At 49.9% G+C, this 15,704-nt stretch overlaps 1 protein-coding gene across 5 annotated transcripts; it reads right to left on the reverse strand.

Annotated features, from left to right (window-relative positions):
* Window positions 1-250: 250 nt before the first annotated feature.
* Window positions 251-8,589, reverse strand: ZNF692 (zinc finger protein 692). Of its 5 annotated transcripts, none has more exons than XM_044261989.1 (12): window positions 8,533-8,589; window positions 7,708-7,895; window positions 7,406-7,437; window positions 6,802-7,065; window positions 6,222-6,270; window positions 5,980-6,102; window positions 5,440-5,658; window positions 5,275-5,352; window positions 5,086-5,164; window positions 3,566-3,680; window positions 867-966; window positions 251-732 (listed from the first exon to the last, which is right to left on the reverse strand). In XM_044261989.1, the coding sequence occupies exons 2-12, from the start codon at window positions 7,881-7,883 to the stop codon at window positions 429-431; spliced, it is 1,539 nt and encodes a 512-aa protein (XP_044117924.1). In that variant the 5' UTR covers window positions 7,884-7,895; window positions 8,533-8,589; the 3' UTR covers window positions 251-428. The 5 variants fall into 5 exon arrangements, with proteins under 5 accessions (XP_044117924.1, XP_044117914.1, XP_044117904.1 ...); XM_044261979.1 differs by having other exon boundaries at window positions 5,980-6,105; XM_044261969.1 differs by having other exon boundaries at window positions 5,440-5,661; window positions 8,533-8,588.
* Window positions 8,590-15,704: the final 7,115 nt, after the last annotated feature.

The following is a 15,704-nucleotide window of genomic DNA, read 5'->3' on the forward strand; positions in this document are numbered from 1 at the left end:
CCAGTGCTCTCCATATGTCGCAGCCTGCCCTTCTTGAGTGCAAGAACAGGTATGACACTCCACAGAAAAGGACTGCAAAGTGCCAAAGCAAACTGAGAAAGAAAGCTGGGTCCTTGAGGTAGGGGCCTGCAGAGAGAGTAATACAGCCCACACCCATGGTAAACTCAGGCATATTCTAGTAGCGCCTGCTCCTTGAGAAATCAGGATTCCTGCACTTCAGGTGCCAAAATAGTCACTCTGCCCACGTACGTCCATGTGAAATACTGGGTTTATTCTGTCCTTTAGGAAGACTAAAGTAGCCTGGCTTGTTTTTCTGCCCCCACCCTAAACTCCCTGACACCCGGGTTTCTGGGGACCAGGCACCTGGCACTTCTCTTCCTTGCTCCTCTTCAGTCTCCAGGGTCTGGTTCCTCAGAGCTCAGGAATGCTCACTGCTGAGGGAGCACGGTCAGAGCCTGAGGAACCACAGAGGGCCTGGACTCATCACCAGACCCCAGGATCAGAGAGGCAGAGATGCTGGGACAGGGCTCCGATGGGCCGGATGACTCTTGTGGGACTGGGAGCAGGGCTGGATGGCTTTTGCTGCAGTGAGCTGCAACGCTGTCTGGCTTCTCGAAACGCTTGCCACAAAACTCACAGGGGAAGCGCAGAGTAGCGGCTGTCTCCGCGTGCTTGCGCCGGTGCCAGTTCAGGGAAGCCTTCTGGCGGCAGGTGAACCCGCAGATCTCACACCTGAGCCAGGGACAGCGGAGGGAAGGACAGGGCTTCGGCCCATCATGACTTCCCCAGGGGCTCCCCCTCCTTTAGCTCTGTCTTGCTTGCCCACCCACACCCCAACCTTCCCACCCTCCTCCCTGCACACTCACTGCAGGGGTTTCTCTCCAGTGTGGATGCGCCGGTGGATGACGAGGTTGCTGCTGGTGCGGAAAGACCGGGCGCAGAACTCACAGATGTAGTCCCGGGTGTCTGCGGGTTCACAGGGCTCACCCCAGCAACCATCCCGAGGCCATGGCCCCTCCTCAGCCCAGCCCACCTGCCAACCCTCACAGGAGTACTGGCCCCAATCAACCAGCTTATGCACCGCCCCCCAGGCCCCCAACAGTGCCCCTTGGCTGTCAGCTGCCAATCTGTTCCATTTTCCCTGAACCTGCCTCCCTACCAGCACTGACCACCTGCCCTCTGTGCTTCTCCAGCATTTCTCTCAGTCCCACTGTGGTTTTTCTCCTATACCTCCCAAGTCTCTGGGCAGGCTCTACATGAGGTATCCCTGCTTTTTGGGGCATTCTTTAGACATCTGTCTCACCACCACGTGTATAACCCCACATGTACCCCTGCAGCCTTCTTCCCCGTTACTCCATCACATTCCCCAAACCTCCGGCCCCAGGCCCTCTCCTCAGCCATTACTCGTGTTATTGCTTTGCCTTCTACACGTCCAGCACTCCACATTTCTTTTCCCGGACCTGCACTGACCTGGTCTCCCACCACTCTCAGCCACCACTCCCAGAGCACTGCACCTCCTTGAAATCTCCATTTCAAGCATCCCAGCTCCAGCAACGGCCTTCTACTTTGTCCCGCTACAATAAGCCTGTGACTGCAGGCTGCCAGTCCAGCAGCCTGTTGCCTTCCCACTGTCCCCCTCCACACTCCTTAACCAGATCCCTTTCTGGGGGTATCTTTTTAGCCTCCTTTGCTCACACTATGAACTCACTAGCTGCTCTCTCCCTTAGTTGCATCAAGGTAAACACAACCCTTGGCCTGTTCCAGGAACACACACGTGGGGTAGGGGAGCAGAAACACAACCCACAATCCATTCGCCTACGCCTCAGCCTTTCCTTTTCATTCACAACCACAAGTCCCAAGGGCCCACCATATGCCTCTGCATTTCGTGGCCAGTTCACTCTGCCGCTCTCAAGAGTCCAGAAGGCCATTTTCCATACCACCTCCTCTCTCTTCTAGCTCATTCAGCAGTGGTCTCATTCTTCAAGTCACCAGGGAGATAGAGAACCCAGAAAGAATATAGTCCCCTGACCTGATCCATCCACCAGTTCGCCTCTGCCCATATACGTGACTATCCCTTTCTCCGTCCACTGCAGTCGCCCTCCAACTGTGCAGAGGCCCACTGCTTCTCCCTGACCAGAGGTTCCCCCTTACCCCCCAAACTCAGACATCAGTAAGCCTTTTCTCTCAGTGGGATCATTTCCATCTCTGTACCCGCAAACTCACAGCCTCCAGCTAAGACCCCATTTCTCTACTTGTCTTCACAGCAACACTCCAGAGAGTGGCCCATACTTGCTACCTCTACTTCCCCAACTGCTCCCTGCCTTGAACTCACTTCATTCTGGCTGTCCTCCCTTGTCACACACCACCTTGTCGTCTAGTCAAAGGTGGCTTCCCACCACCATATCTGGTGGCCTGTCCTCATCTTACTCAGTCTCGTAGTACTGGCACAACCTACCCCCCCACCCCACAGAACACTCTCTCCACTTGGGTCCTCAAATACTGTTCATCTGCTTCACCAGGTGCTTGGGAGCTGCCCTTCCCACCTGCACCGCTCAGAACTCTCTTCTACCTAAGCTCACTCCATGTAGGTACCCTCTACCCTCAACCCCAAAGACCACCCACCTGCTTGTGATGAACACATTTTTCCTCCATCATCTCTGAACTCCAGACTCACATCTTCTAGGATGTCTAAATTAGCATGTCCCAAATAAAATGTCCCTTTCCTAAAGCCTGCCTCTCCCTTATTTCCAGGAAATCTCATCACCTCTGCCCAGTTGCTCAGGCTGGAATCCTTCAAGGCAGCCTTGATGCCCTCTTGCCAATCCACCTGTAGCCAGTGTGTCCTTCTCACAGTGGCCTTTGGGCTGTACCTTCACACTCCCATCAGCCTCCAGCCACACCCCCCTACCAACCCAACTGGACCTGCTGTCACTGTGCACTGTGTGTTCCTACAGTCCCATTTCTCCACATGGCAGTCACTTTGCTCCTCTTAAAGTCAATTGTGTCCTTCTACCATACACGACCTTATCTCGTTTGGCCAGAAGCCAAGCCATGCTGATGGTAGCCTTGGAGACCCCAACCACCTGTCTGATCTCTTTTCCTTCCTTTCTAACTTCCTGGTCTCCTCTCCCTTTCCGGAACACACGACACAGAAGCCAGGTCAGGGCCTTCCCAGAGCTGCCCATAGACATGGACAAGCCTCAATTTCTCCTTTCACTTATGTCTTTGCTCAAAGCATCTTCCCTTTCTACCAGAGAGACTCCTCCCTTGTGCTCTCCTTCGCCTTCCGGGCTTTTACATCTCTTTGTAGCCCTCTTATCACTAGAGTGGACGTCTTATGAAGTAAGGATTTCCTTCTTTGTTCACTTTTGTATCTCAGCACCTAGAACAATCTCAGGCAGGCGGGTGCTCACCACACAGAGAACTGAGTATGAGAGTCATCCCATGGAGGGGTGATGGGACATGCAGATAGGAGGTGATGGGCCCCACAGGGAAGTGAAGGGACCCATAAGGGCAGGGGACAGCACCCACAGGAAGAAAATGAGGAGGCATTTCTACCACTCACCACTGTGCAGTTTAACATGCTCCTTCAAGTGTTTCTTAAAGTTGAAGGACTTCCCACAGGCTGGCTCTGGGCAGGAAAAGGACTTTTGGTGGATGTGCTGGTACTTCTTGTGGTGCTAGGAAAGGAGACAGGTAATGTCAGGGAGGCCACCAGAGCTGGCCCAGCAGGCAGGCTCCTCTGCCCACCCCCTTCCCCCAATAGTTCTGTCACCACCAGCTCCCATCATCCTGGCCAGTCCTCATCCGACTGCGAGCACCCCATCCCATCCTGACACTAAACACTGCCCTCATCCTATCCCGTCCTTGACTTGCATTATCTCACATTTCTGCCACAACCCTCCTTACAAAGCCCAGTTCTCTGAACAAAGGGCCATTCTGGTGACGCTCTTGGTTCCCTAATCATGAAGTTGCTGTCTTCTGGGAATGAGAACACAATCTACGTAGGTATGACTACCTTCTTCAGTATCAGTGTACGACAATGTTGCCCAGACTGCCTACTTTATTAATAGCTCATCATGAGTATTTATTATATGACGTATTCCTAAATCTGCTTTGGAAACACACATACACACACACATGCATGCTCTCAACCTGGAACACTTTAAGGGTAGTGTGTTCTTTAACTCCCTGAGTATGTCTGGGAAATTGTTCTCCTGTCTGACCGAATTTTACATCCTGGCTCCGTAAACTGCATGGGCTGTCCTCTTTTCTATAATCCCACTTTCCCATAGTTAAACTGCTGCTTGAGGCTGCTTCAGTCTTCTTCATTAAGAGCCTCCTATGTTTGACTGGCCCCAATAAAGTCCTTATCCCAGAGCTTTCCTACCACAGGGGGCTGACGTACCCGTTTCCTCTCCCAAATCCCATCCACCATTGCTTCACCATCCCTCTGGTCTGGGCTCTCCCTCAGCTTCAGGACATCATCTGGGAGGGCTTTGGGTTAGGTGTGGGTCTGTGGCCCTTCCCTCTTTGTGCCTCAAACCTCTCCTGCAGTTAGGCTACATCTTCTGGTCCTCTGGCACTAGAACTACCCACTCCAACCAGCAGGGCCCAGTGGCTGAGTGCGGACTCTGGAACCCCAGCACAACCACGCACTAGCTTTCAGTGTGCCTCAGTTGCCTCACCTGTAGGAGGAAAAGTCTTGGCACCTACTCCCTAGGGATGTTTTGGAGACCAGAAGTTGATGATCCACATCAACTGCTTAGAAAAATGCTAGCACTCCAAGACCCTGAGGAATGCCACTGTCATCCCCATGTGACCCTTGGAGGGCCGACACAACCAGCAGTGGCAAGCAGCAGCTGTGCACCTGACGCTTAGTTTTCTTCCTTATCTACAGCTGTTTGTTTAGTGATTAACCCTAGGTGAGCTCTGCAGGTCCAGCTCTTCTCTTCCTATCTCCAAATCCACCCACACCACGAGCTTCTTTGCTTCAGCTTCTCCTTCACCTCCGCATTTTCTTAAGCCCTTCTCATATACCTCTGAGGCCACATAGAGCCCAGTCTGTGACCCTCATGTCCTCACATTCAAATACTGCCGGTTGGAGAAGATCCTTCCACAGCCAGGGAAGTCACAAGGCAGCAGCTCTCTTTTGGCAGCTTTCCTGGGGTGGGGGGGCGGGGGGGATATAGGCAGGAGCATAAGGACTCCCACAGGCTCTCCTCAACCCCCTCTTATCACTCCCCTCCCCAAGGCCCCCTCCCCGAGGCCTACCTAATTCTCTTGGGGCCGATCTGTGTTGTGTCCTCCTCCCAGGCCAAGGTCAGAGCAGACTGGGCCTGACTCCCAGGGCTATGGGCAGCAAAGAGGGAGCAGAGGGCCTCGAGGGAGGGCCATGTCCCAGGATGCCCCTGCCCTCTGTCTCAGCCATCAGGTTACCTGGCCAGGGGCTCAGTCTGCTGGGCTGCTTGAGGGGTCCCTCTGAGTTCTGGCTGTACCCCAATTTCCATAGGCAGAAGAGCTCCAGAACCCGATGAGGATGTTGATGAAGATGGTACAGCAAGAGGATTGAGGGGAGCTGGTGGGGCCAGGGGTGTCTCCCCATCCTTAAGTGCATGGGTGACAGGGGAAGGAAGTACTCTGGGGGCATCTGGATCACTGCTGAAAAGAGAAGGAAAAGAAGGGCATTATCTCCCCGGGCTCTTAGCTAGCTTTCAACCCAACCCCAGCCCCTAAATTGCCAAGATCCCAATCTCCAGAACAATGCTACCATTACCCTAGGATCTATGTTCACAACTACTTTCATCTTTCATTTTCCTCTGAGCCTACCTTCATCCCCTTTCCCCAATTCAGAGCCTCCAATTCTTTCTGCCTTCCCCACCAATAAGCCTTTCCCTTGAGTCTGGAAAGCCTGGGATCCCTGACCAGCTGTTCCCTCCCTGCTGCTCTGTTCAACATCTTTCCACAGCCCCAACTTGCTCGTCTGGGGAGGAGCTGTAGGTCCATGGGCTGGCATCACTGAGCATCTCCTCTTCATCCTCATCTTCCTCCTCCCCATCTTCTCCTGGGGTTGGGAAGGTCTCCAGTAGGGGTCCCACTTCCCTGCTGGACCAAGAAAGGGAAGCCTCAGGCTCTGCTCACTCACCCTTGAAATTCACCCAAGTCTAGCTTTTCCCTCCCACCACCCCTCACCGACCCACCCCCCCCAGCCCCCGCCTCACCTGGGCAACTTGGCCTCCAGAGTCCTCTCATCATGCTCAGATGCCAAACCTGTTGACAAAGGTAGGGTCAGAGGGGAAGGAACTCTGGGCTGGGGGCATGAGTACACATACATTTCTAAGGTCTGAAGTGGTGGGAAGACTCTTGGGAAGGAGGAGGGTGCAGAGGCTACAGGGATCGGAAGGGGTATTTTCTTTGGAGATGATACATTCACATGGTTCAAAAAATAAAAGTATAAAAAGATACACTTTGAAAAATCTCTTTTCTGATATTGTCCCCCAATCACCTAGTTCTTCCCACAGAAAACCTGGCTTCCTACATGCCCTTCCAGAGAAATTTTATATACGTTCATAATATACATATATTCATTCTCCTCTTATTTTTCCACCAATGGTAACACAACATAAATCTTATTCTGTATTTTGCTTTTTATACCTAAAAATATATTTGAGGATTGACTTCCTTGTCAGCCTAGTTTCTCCACTGAGAAAGGATCATTTTTAGAAAATGGGGCTCTAAGCCACAGAGATGGGAACCATTCTCCCTTGCTTTTCTTCGTAACTCTTCTTTCCTGAAGCCTACCTGCAGGCTCCTGGCCGCTCCTGGCCTCCAGACAACAGCTTCTCTGGGAAGTATTTGGGCAGGAAGCTGGCTTGGGCTCCTCTGGAGATATGGAGCCTGAAGAGGGGCCCCAGGAGAAGGTGTGGCCTGCAGAGCACTCCCACACAAGCCCCCCATCTTGGCCCCCGGGCCCCCGAAGCCCTGGCACCAGGCTGCACTCTCGGCTGTGGGCATGAGACAGGAGCACCAGATACTGCAGACCCTTGGGAGGCAAAGGCTCAGGACCTGAAGTGTGAAGGCAACAGTCAGGGCAAGCTGGGAAGCCTCCCACTCTCACCCTCGGACACGCCCTCACAGCCATGTCCCCCAACGCCCTGGGCAAGGACAGTCCCTAGTTCAGTTAACCATTCTTCAGAGCCCAGAATCCCCAAGGTCCTGAAACGTTGCTGTCTTCTCCGCAGGCTGTCCCCCTCAAACTACCCTGGGCTCCCCAACTCCCCCACCTTTTCCCAAACTCACTCAGGGTCCCCTCTGCTCCAGTCCTTCCTAAGGCTGCTTCTGGGTCCTGTTGCCCCTCTCCCCTCCCTGGCTCCAGACCCCCTACCTCTAGTGATCTCCTCCCTACCTGCACAGAGCACACAGCCTGAAGAAGTGTACCTGCGAGGGGAAGGGGGCGGGGGGAGAAGACAGGCAGCTTAGGGAGGGATCCCAGCCAGCGGGTGCCTTCAGCTTTCAGCACGCACACACTTTCGGCGGGGACCAAGAGGACGGCAAGGGACCCACAGAAGCCACCAATCGCACAGGCCGTTCGGCCCAACCGAGGCCCGTGCAGGTGGGGAGGAGCAGAGGGTAGGCCCCGGACCAGGGGAGGGGACTGGGCGTGGCAACCTGGGTGCCCTCCCCCGCAGGCCCGCGCCGGCCCCTAACCGGTCCAACAGGAACTTAGCGAGCTGCGAGTGCAGGGAGAAGCCCAGCCGCTCCTTGAGGAGGCACCACTGCTCCATGTGGCCGCCCAAGCGGATGCGGCACTTGCTGCGGCGCGCGTCCAGCTGCCGCCGCTTCTCCTGCCGCCTGCGGGACGCGTCCACCGGGGAGGAAGCCATGCGCACCGGGACCTACCGGGCGGAGGAGACGCGCGTGTGGGCGGGCCCGAGGCCCCGGCTCCGCCTGCCGCGGGGGCCGCGGTTGGCTCGTCGGCCACCTGGGAGCCGGATCGAGTCATTCCGGCGGCGTCCGCGGCCCCGGCGCCCTCACCGCCCCGGCTGACGTTACGGCGCGTGGACCGCCGGGCGGCGGGCGGCAGCGAGACGGGGTCGAGGCCGAACAATGGCCGGACCTGAGATGCCGAAGCGCTGGCACAGGGCTGGGCAAGGGCGTGAGACTCACGGAGGACTTTCAACTGGGGTTGCTCAGGGGGCAGGGGCAGTTTCCCCTGAGGAGAGCACGGGCCTTTACTGGCGGGCGGGGGACGGAGCTGGCGCCGCCGGGGGGCGCTCTTCGTGGCGGGGCGACCGTGGCTGGGGCCGGGTCAGGACGGCGTCCCCACCCCGGCTCGGGTCGCCCCACTTAACGCTAGCTGTGCGTAGGACACGCCGATTCCGAAGGCAGCGCCCAGGCCACCGAGAGCGCCAGCCGCGGTCCACCCACACCTGGCCTTACCTGCGAGCCCCCACCCGCCCTCAGCTCAACTGCGCCTGCGCCTCCCCCGCCTCGCGCGCAGGCCCGGAGAGCCGCGGGAGGACGAGGGCCCACCTCGCGCGCACCGCCGCCGTTTCTCTTTTAAGAGGAACCCGTCCCCCTCCGCGTCGGTGGCTGCAGCCCGGAAGTGGGGCCGGGGCGGCTGGGAGGGGACGAGCCGAGGCCGTGGCATGCGCCTGCGCATTGGCCACGGCGTGCACTGCCTGCCGGGAGGCGTAGTTCCCGCAGGGATGGCTCCAGCTCGCTACTGAGCTGCGGGGAAGCAGTGCGGAGGTGGCTTCTGTCGCGAGTATCTGCGCTTGATGCGGGAAATGTATAGAGCCAGGTCCTGCCCCTGGGTGCCAGCCCCAGCCCCTCCCGCCTGCTCAGGGATGTCGCCTCCACAGCTGTTCCTGTTTTGTACCTCACCAACAATTTCTTCCTCTCAGTTGCCACCAACATGCAAACACGTGCCGCAGAATCAGCCACCCTGAAAACCGCTTAGACGCCATTCTAGAACCCAAGGGCCCATCCAGCTACGGACCCTTCCCTCTGGGGCATCAAAAGTCCTCTGAAAAGTGGCCCAGATTCACTGCGGACTCTTTTTCACTTCCCATTCTCTCTTCAGATGACTCTGGGGGGGAGTTCCTCCCCATCAAGCCGTTGGAATGGTTCTCAAAGTCAATTGGGGCGGCCTCTCCACCTTCAGAGCAACATCTGACAATGCAGATGTTTCCCTCCATACTCCTCTACCCCAAACCCCAATGGCTTCTGGAACTTCACACTTTTCCTGGTTTTCTACCTTCCTCATTTGCTCCTCCTTTCCTTTGCTGGACCCTCCACCACTGTACCACCAAAATACTCTGTGCCCATGGATTGGAACCAAGATCAAATATTCTCTTGGATCTTTTCTTGAGTGATCTACTTGTCCCATGGATTTTTTTTTTCTTCTAAGTTTTTTATTTAACTTGCAGTTAGTTAACACAGAGTAATATTGGTTTCAGGTGTGGGATTTAGTGATTTCTCACATATAACACACAGTGCTCATCACAACCTGTGCCCTGCTTCATATCCATCACTTATTTCACCCATCTCCCACACCCAACTACCCTCGAGCAACCCTTAGTTCTGTATAGTTAAGAGTTAGCTTTCTGGCGCCTGGGTGGCTCTGGTCATGATCTCAGGGTCCTAGGATTGAGCCCCCACCCTGACCTGCCCTCACCCCCCTTGCTCGTGTGTGGTTTCTCTCTCAAATAAACAAGTAACTTTAAAAAAAAAAAAAAAAAAGGAGTCTGTTTTTCCTCCTTTTTTTCTTCTCCCTACCTGTTAGGCTTCCTAAATTCCACATATGAGTAAAATCATGTGATATTTATCGTTCCCTGATTCAGTTCACTTAGCATAATCTACTTTAGCTCCATCCTGTTGCTGCAAATAGCAAGATTTCATTCTTTTTGATGGCTGAGAGATAGAAATATATATATGAATATATATATGAATATATGTTTACCATCTTTATCTATTTTATCCATTCGTTAGCTGATAAAATGAACATTTGTTCTCTTCCATAATTTGACTATTGTGGACATTGCTGCTATAAACATGGGGGTGCATGTACCACTTCAAATCAGTATTTTTTGTATCCCTTGAGTAAATACCCAGTAGTGCTATTGCTGGATCATAGGGTATTACTATTTTTACTGTTGGAGGAACTTCCATACTGTTTTCCAGGATTACTGTACCAGTTTGCATTCCCACCAACAGTGAAAGAAGCTCCCTTTTCTCCACATCCTCACCAGCATCTGTTGTTCTCTCTGTTAATTTTAGCCATCATGGCACTGTGAGGTGGTATCTCATCATAATTTTGATTTGTAGTTCCCTGATGATGAATGATGTTGAGCATCTTTTCATGTGTCTGTTTTCTTTGGAAAAAAATGTCTGAATAGACGTGAATATGTCTTCCACCTATTATTTAAGTGGATTATTTGTTTTTGGGGGGTGTTTAGTTTAATAAGTTCTTTATATATTTTGGACAGTAACCCTTTATCAGATTTATCATTTGCAATTATCTCCTCCCATTCCATAGGCTGCCTTTTAGTTTTGTTACTTGTTTCTTCCACTGTGCAGAAGCTTTTTATTGATAAAGTCCCAACAGTTCATTTTTGCTTTTGTTTCTCTTGCCTCTGAAGATGTGTCTATTAAGAACCTACTGCCTATATCAGACACATGAAAAAATGTTCATCATCTTTAGCCCTCAAGGAGATTCAAATTAAAACCACATTGAGATATCACCTTACACCAGTTAGAATGGCCAAAATTAACAGAACAGGAAACAACATGTGTTGGAGAGGATGTGGAGAAAGGGGAACCCTCTTCCACTGTTGGTGGGAATGCAAGTTGGTGCAGCCTCTTTGGAGAACAGTGTGGAGATTCCTCAAGAAATTAAAAATAGAGCTTCCCTAGGACCCTGCAATTGCACTCCTGGGTATTTACCCCAAAGACACAGATGTCGTGAAAAGAAGGGCCATCTGTACCCCAATGTTTATAGCAGCAATGGCCACAGTCGCCAAACTATGGAAAGAACCAAGATGCTCTTCAACGGATGAATGGATAACGAAGATGTGGTCCATATACACTATGGAGTATTATGCCTCCATCAGAAAGGATGAATACCCAACTTTTGTAGCAATATGGACGGGACTAGAAGAGATTATGCTGAGTGAAATAAGTCAAGCAGAGAGAGTCAATTATCATATGGTTTCACTTATTTGTGGAGCATAACAAATAGCATGGAGGACAAGGGGTATTAGAGAGGAGTAGGGAATTTGGGTAAATTGGAAGGGGAGGTGAACCATAAGAGACTATGGACTCTGAAAAACAATCTGAGGGGTTTGAAGAGGCGGGGGGGTGGGAGGTTGGGGTACCAGGTGGTGGGTATTATAGAGGGCACGGCTTGCATGGAGCACTGGGTGTGGTGAAAAAATAATGAATACTGTTTTTCTGAAAATAAATAAATAAATAATAATTTTTAAAAAAAAACACATTGAGATATCACCTTACACCAGTTAGAATGGCCAAAATTAACAGAACAGGAAACAACATGTGTTGGAGAGGATGTGGAGAAAAGGGAACCCTCTTCCACTGTTGGTGGGAATGCAAGTTGGTGCAGCCTCTTTGGAGAACAGTGTGGAGATTCCTCAAGAAATTAAAAATAGAGCTTCCCTAGGACCCTGCAATTGCACTCCTGGGTATTTACCCCAAAGATACAGATGTCGTGAAAAGAAGGGCCATCTGTACCTCAATGTTTATAGCAGCAATGGCCACGGTCGCCAAACTATGGAAAGAACCAAGATGTCCTTCAACGGATGAATGGATAAGGAAGATGTGGTCCATATGCACTATGGAGTATTATGCCTCCATCAGAAAGGATGAATATCCAACTTTTGTAGCAACATGGATGGGACTGGAAGAGATTATGCTGAGTGAAATAAGTCAAGCAGAGAGAGTCAATTATCATATGGTTTCACTTATTTGTGGAGCATAACAAATAGCATGGAGGACAAGGGGCGTTAGAGAGGAGAAGGGAATTTGGGTAAATTGGAAGGGGAGGTGAACCATAAGAGACTATGGACTCTGAAAAACAATCTGAGGGGTTTGAAGTGGCGGGGGCGTGGGAGGTTGGGGTACCAGGTGGTGGGTATTATAGAGGGCACGGCTTGCATGGAGCACTGGGTGTGGTGAAAAAATAATGAATAATGATTTTCTGAAAATAAATAAATTGGAAAAAAAAGAACCTACTGCCTAGGTCAAAGGGAGTGTTCCCAGTGTTCTTCTCTAAGATTCTGGGGGTTTCCTGTCTCACATTTAGGTCTTCCGTCCATTTTGAGCTTATTTTTGCATATAGTGTAAAAAAGTGATCCAGTTTCATTCTTCTGCATGTGGCTGTCCAATTTTCCCAGCACCATTTGTTGAAGAGACTGTCTTTTTTCCATCAGATATACTGTCCTCCTTTGTCAAAGATTAGTTGATCATATAGTTTTGGGTCCATTTCTGAGCTGTCTATTCTCTTCTATTGATCAATGTGTCCATTTTGCAGCCAGTACCATTCTGTTTTGAGACTACATTTTTGTAATACAGCTTGAATTCAGAATCCTCATGCATCCAGCTTTGGTTTCCTTTTTTGAGATTGCTTTGTTATTTGGGGTCTTTTGTGGTTCCATACAAATTTTAGGATTGTTTGTTCTAGCTATGTGAAAAATGTTCCTGGTATTTTGATAGGGATTGCCTTAAATGTATAGATTGCTTTGAAAAGTATAGACTGTTTTTCTGAAAATAAATAAATTGGAAAAAAAAAGGAAAGTATAGACATTTTAGTTTTGTTTAGTTTAGTTTCTAGATATGCTATTAGCCATTACTAGCTTTTGATGTAGTGTTCAATGATTCATTAGTTGTACATAACACCCAGTGCTCATCATATCACATGCCCTCTTTAATGCCCATATGTTTATAGCAGCATAACAGGGTTTCCCTCTGAAACCCTCAGTTTGTTTCCTGGAGTTAAGAGCCTTTCAGGGTTTGTCTCACTTGCTGATTTCTTCCCATTTAGTTTTCCCTCCCTTCCTCTATGATCCTCTGTGCTATTTCCTATATTCCACATATGACTGAAACTATATAATAATTGTCTTTCTCTGCTTGACTTATTTCACTTAATGTAATCCCTTCCAGTTCCATTCATGTCGATGCAAATGATGGGTATTTATCCTTTCTGATGGCTGAGTAATATTCCATTGCATATATGAACCACATCTTCTTTATCCTTACATCTGTTGAAGAACATTTGGGCTCCTTCCACCGTTTGGCTATTGTGGACATTGCTGCTATGAACATTGGGGTGCATGTGCCCCTTCTTTTTCTACATCTGTATCTTTGGGCTAAATACCCAGTAGTGCAGTTGCTGGGTCGTTGGGTAGCTCTATTTTTAAAGTCTTGAGGAACTTCCATACTGTTTTCCAGAGTGGCTGCACTAGCTTGCAGCCTCTCTTACTACCAATAGTGTAAGAGAGTTCCCCTTTCTCCACAGCCTCGCCAACATTTGTTGTTTCTTGTCTTGTTAATTTTAGCCATTTTGACTGGTAGAAGTTGGTATCTCATAGTGGTTTTGATTTGGATTTCCATGATGACAAGTGATGTGGAGTGTTTTTTCATGTGTCTGTTAGCCATTTATATGTCTTCTTTGGAGAAGTGCCTATTCATGTCTTCTGCCCATTTCTGGACTGGATCATTTGTTTTGTGGGTATTGAGTTTGATCATTTCTTTATACATCTTGGATATCAGCCCTTTATCTGTAACATCATTTGCAAATATCTTCTCCCATTCCGTGGGTTGCCTCTTAGTTTTTGTGACGTTTCCTTTGCTGTGCAAAAGCTTTTTTATTTTGGTGAAGTCCCAAAGTTCATTTTTGCTCTTTTAGGATGGAATGTTCTACAGAGTTAAATCTTTCCACAGAGTCCTTGTATTTATAGTGGGGGATGGGGGTGGAAAATGGCACCTGCCAGCTCCCTTGTTTTCAGAGAAGTCCTGTAACATGTTCCAAAAACATTACAAATAGGTCTGTCTCCCATTTGCCCCCTGGCATTGTGTGAACTGCCATTTTCATGTTGCCTTCCACGTGGACTACTGTCTCTTGAAGGGATGCAACCCAGCTATCACTCACACTCCTGGCCAACCCTGTGGTGAGTCAGCATATTTTTTAAGTTCCAGGCTCCAAGTCCCAACTGTTTTTACAAACTCATGGATTTCAGTCCCTCTGGTTTTTAAAGACAAATGTTATGTGGTTTTGTATTACCCCTCTGAGCTCAGGATGGGAAAGACCATTTCTCTGCCCTCTCCATGTATGTCCTCCTTGGGGCAGTCTCCCTCCATCTTTCTGACCTTCCTAACCTATGAGATGCAGCTTCTTCACTGTATTTAGTGGTGGAATTTGTTCTGTCAGTCTTTGGATCACTTCCTACTTTATTGACTTGGTGTTAAACATGGGATGTGCTGAGCTCAGGGTCCTCCTACTGGGTCATATTCCTGATTTGTAACTTGTGTGAAAACATATATAGCCCTGCCTCAAATGTTTTTCCCCAGAGTACTCCCTTCTGTGTAACTAAGTTGCTATCCTTGGATACAATTTGAGTCCTTGGGCTCAAATAAACGTCTCTTCCTTATTTTTTTTTAAGGTTTTATTTATTTGTCAGAGAGAGAGAGAGCAAAAGCTGGGGGAGCAACGGGCAGAGGGAGGAGCTCTGCTGAGCAAGGAGCCCGATGTGGGACTGGACTTGAGGACCCTGTGATCATAACCTGAGCTGAAGGCAGATGCTTAACCAACTGAGCCACCCAGGCATCCCTCTTCCCTTTTTTTTTTTTTTTAAATCCTACAAGGTTTGTTCATTTGTGTTGGCAACAATAAGTCCCAGCTATATCCAGAATTCAACTCTCTCTCACTGCTTGGCTTGCTGCCACCTAGTTTAGTCAGAGGGCCTTGTAGTAGCCTGTCAGTTGTTATCTCTGCTTCACTCTTGCACTCTAATGTCTAATCGCCACACGACAGTCAGGACATCCTGGGACAGCAGACCATACCTTACCACACCTCAGCTCAAAGCTGTCCTCTTCACTCCGTGTCTTGCACAGACTGGCATCAGTCCCTCTCACTCAGTTTCAACCATACTGTTTTTTGGCTTTCTTTTTTGGCCTTTGCATTTGTTCTTCCCTCTACCTGAAGCCCTCTGTACCCAGATACTTTACCTGGTTGCTCCCTGACTCCACAAATTTCTGCTCAAAAGGCACTTCCTGAGAGGTCTTTCTCATCACCTGCCTCTCTCTACCTTTCTTTCTCTGCTTTATTTTTTGTCACAATACTTATCACTCCCAACATATAATAATTTTGTTTATTCTGGGTCTTTCTCACTGGAATATAAGTTTCTTAAGAACAGATACTTTGTTTTCTTCTCTGCTGCCTCCAGGTCTTAGGTAGAGTAGGGCCTTCTCTGGCCATGGCAGTGGGGGTGAAGGCAGACCAAGCAAGCTGAGGAAAGGAAGCTAGCTCACTGGGGCACATGGGAGACCATGAAGTGGAGTCAAGCTGGCCAAAAGGTCACGAAGACCAAGTAAGCTACCAGAGAACTTGAATATTATCACAAACAGTATAGAAAACACCATCTCCAAATGCTCATGTCCTCCCTTCAATCAGGGGCACAATGTGGTAA

The sequence above is a fragment of the Neovison vison genome, chromosome 1, assembly GCF_020171115.1.
Source record: "Neovison vison isolate M4711 chromosome 1, ASM_NN_V1, whole genome shotgun sequence".
In the NCBI taxonomy this organism is placed as follows: Eukaryota; Metazoa; Chordata; class Mammalia; order Carnivora; family Mustelidae; genus Neogale; species Neogale vison.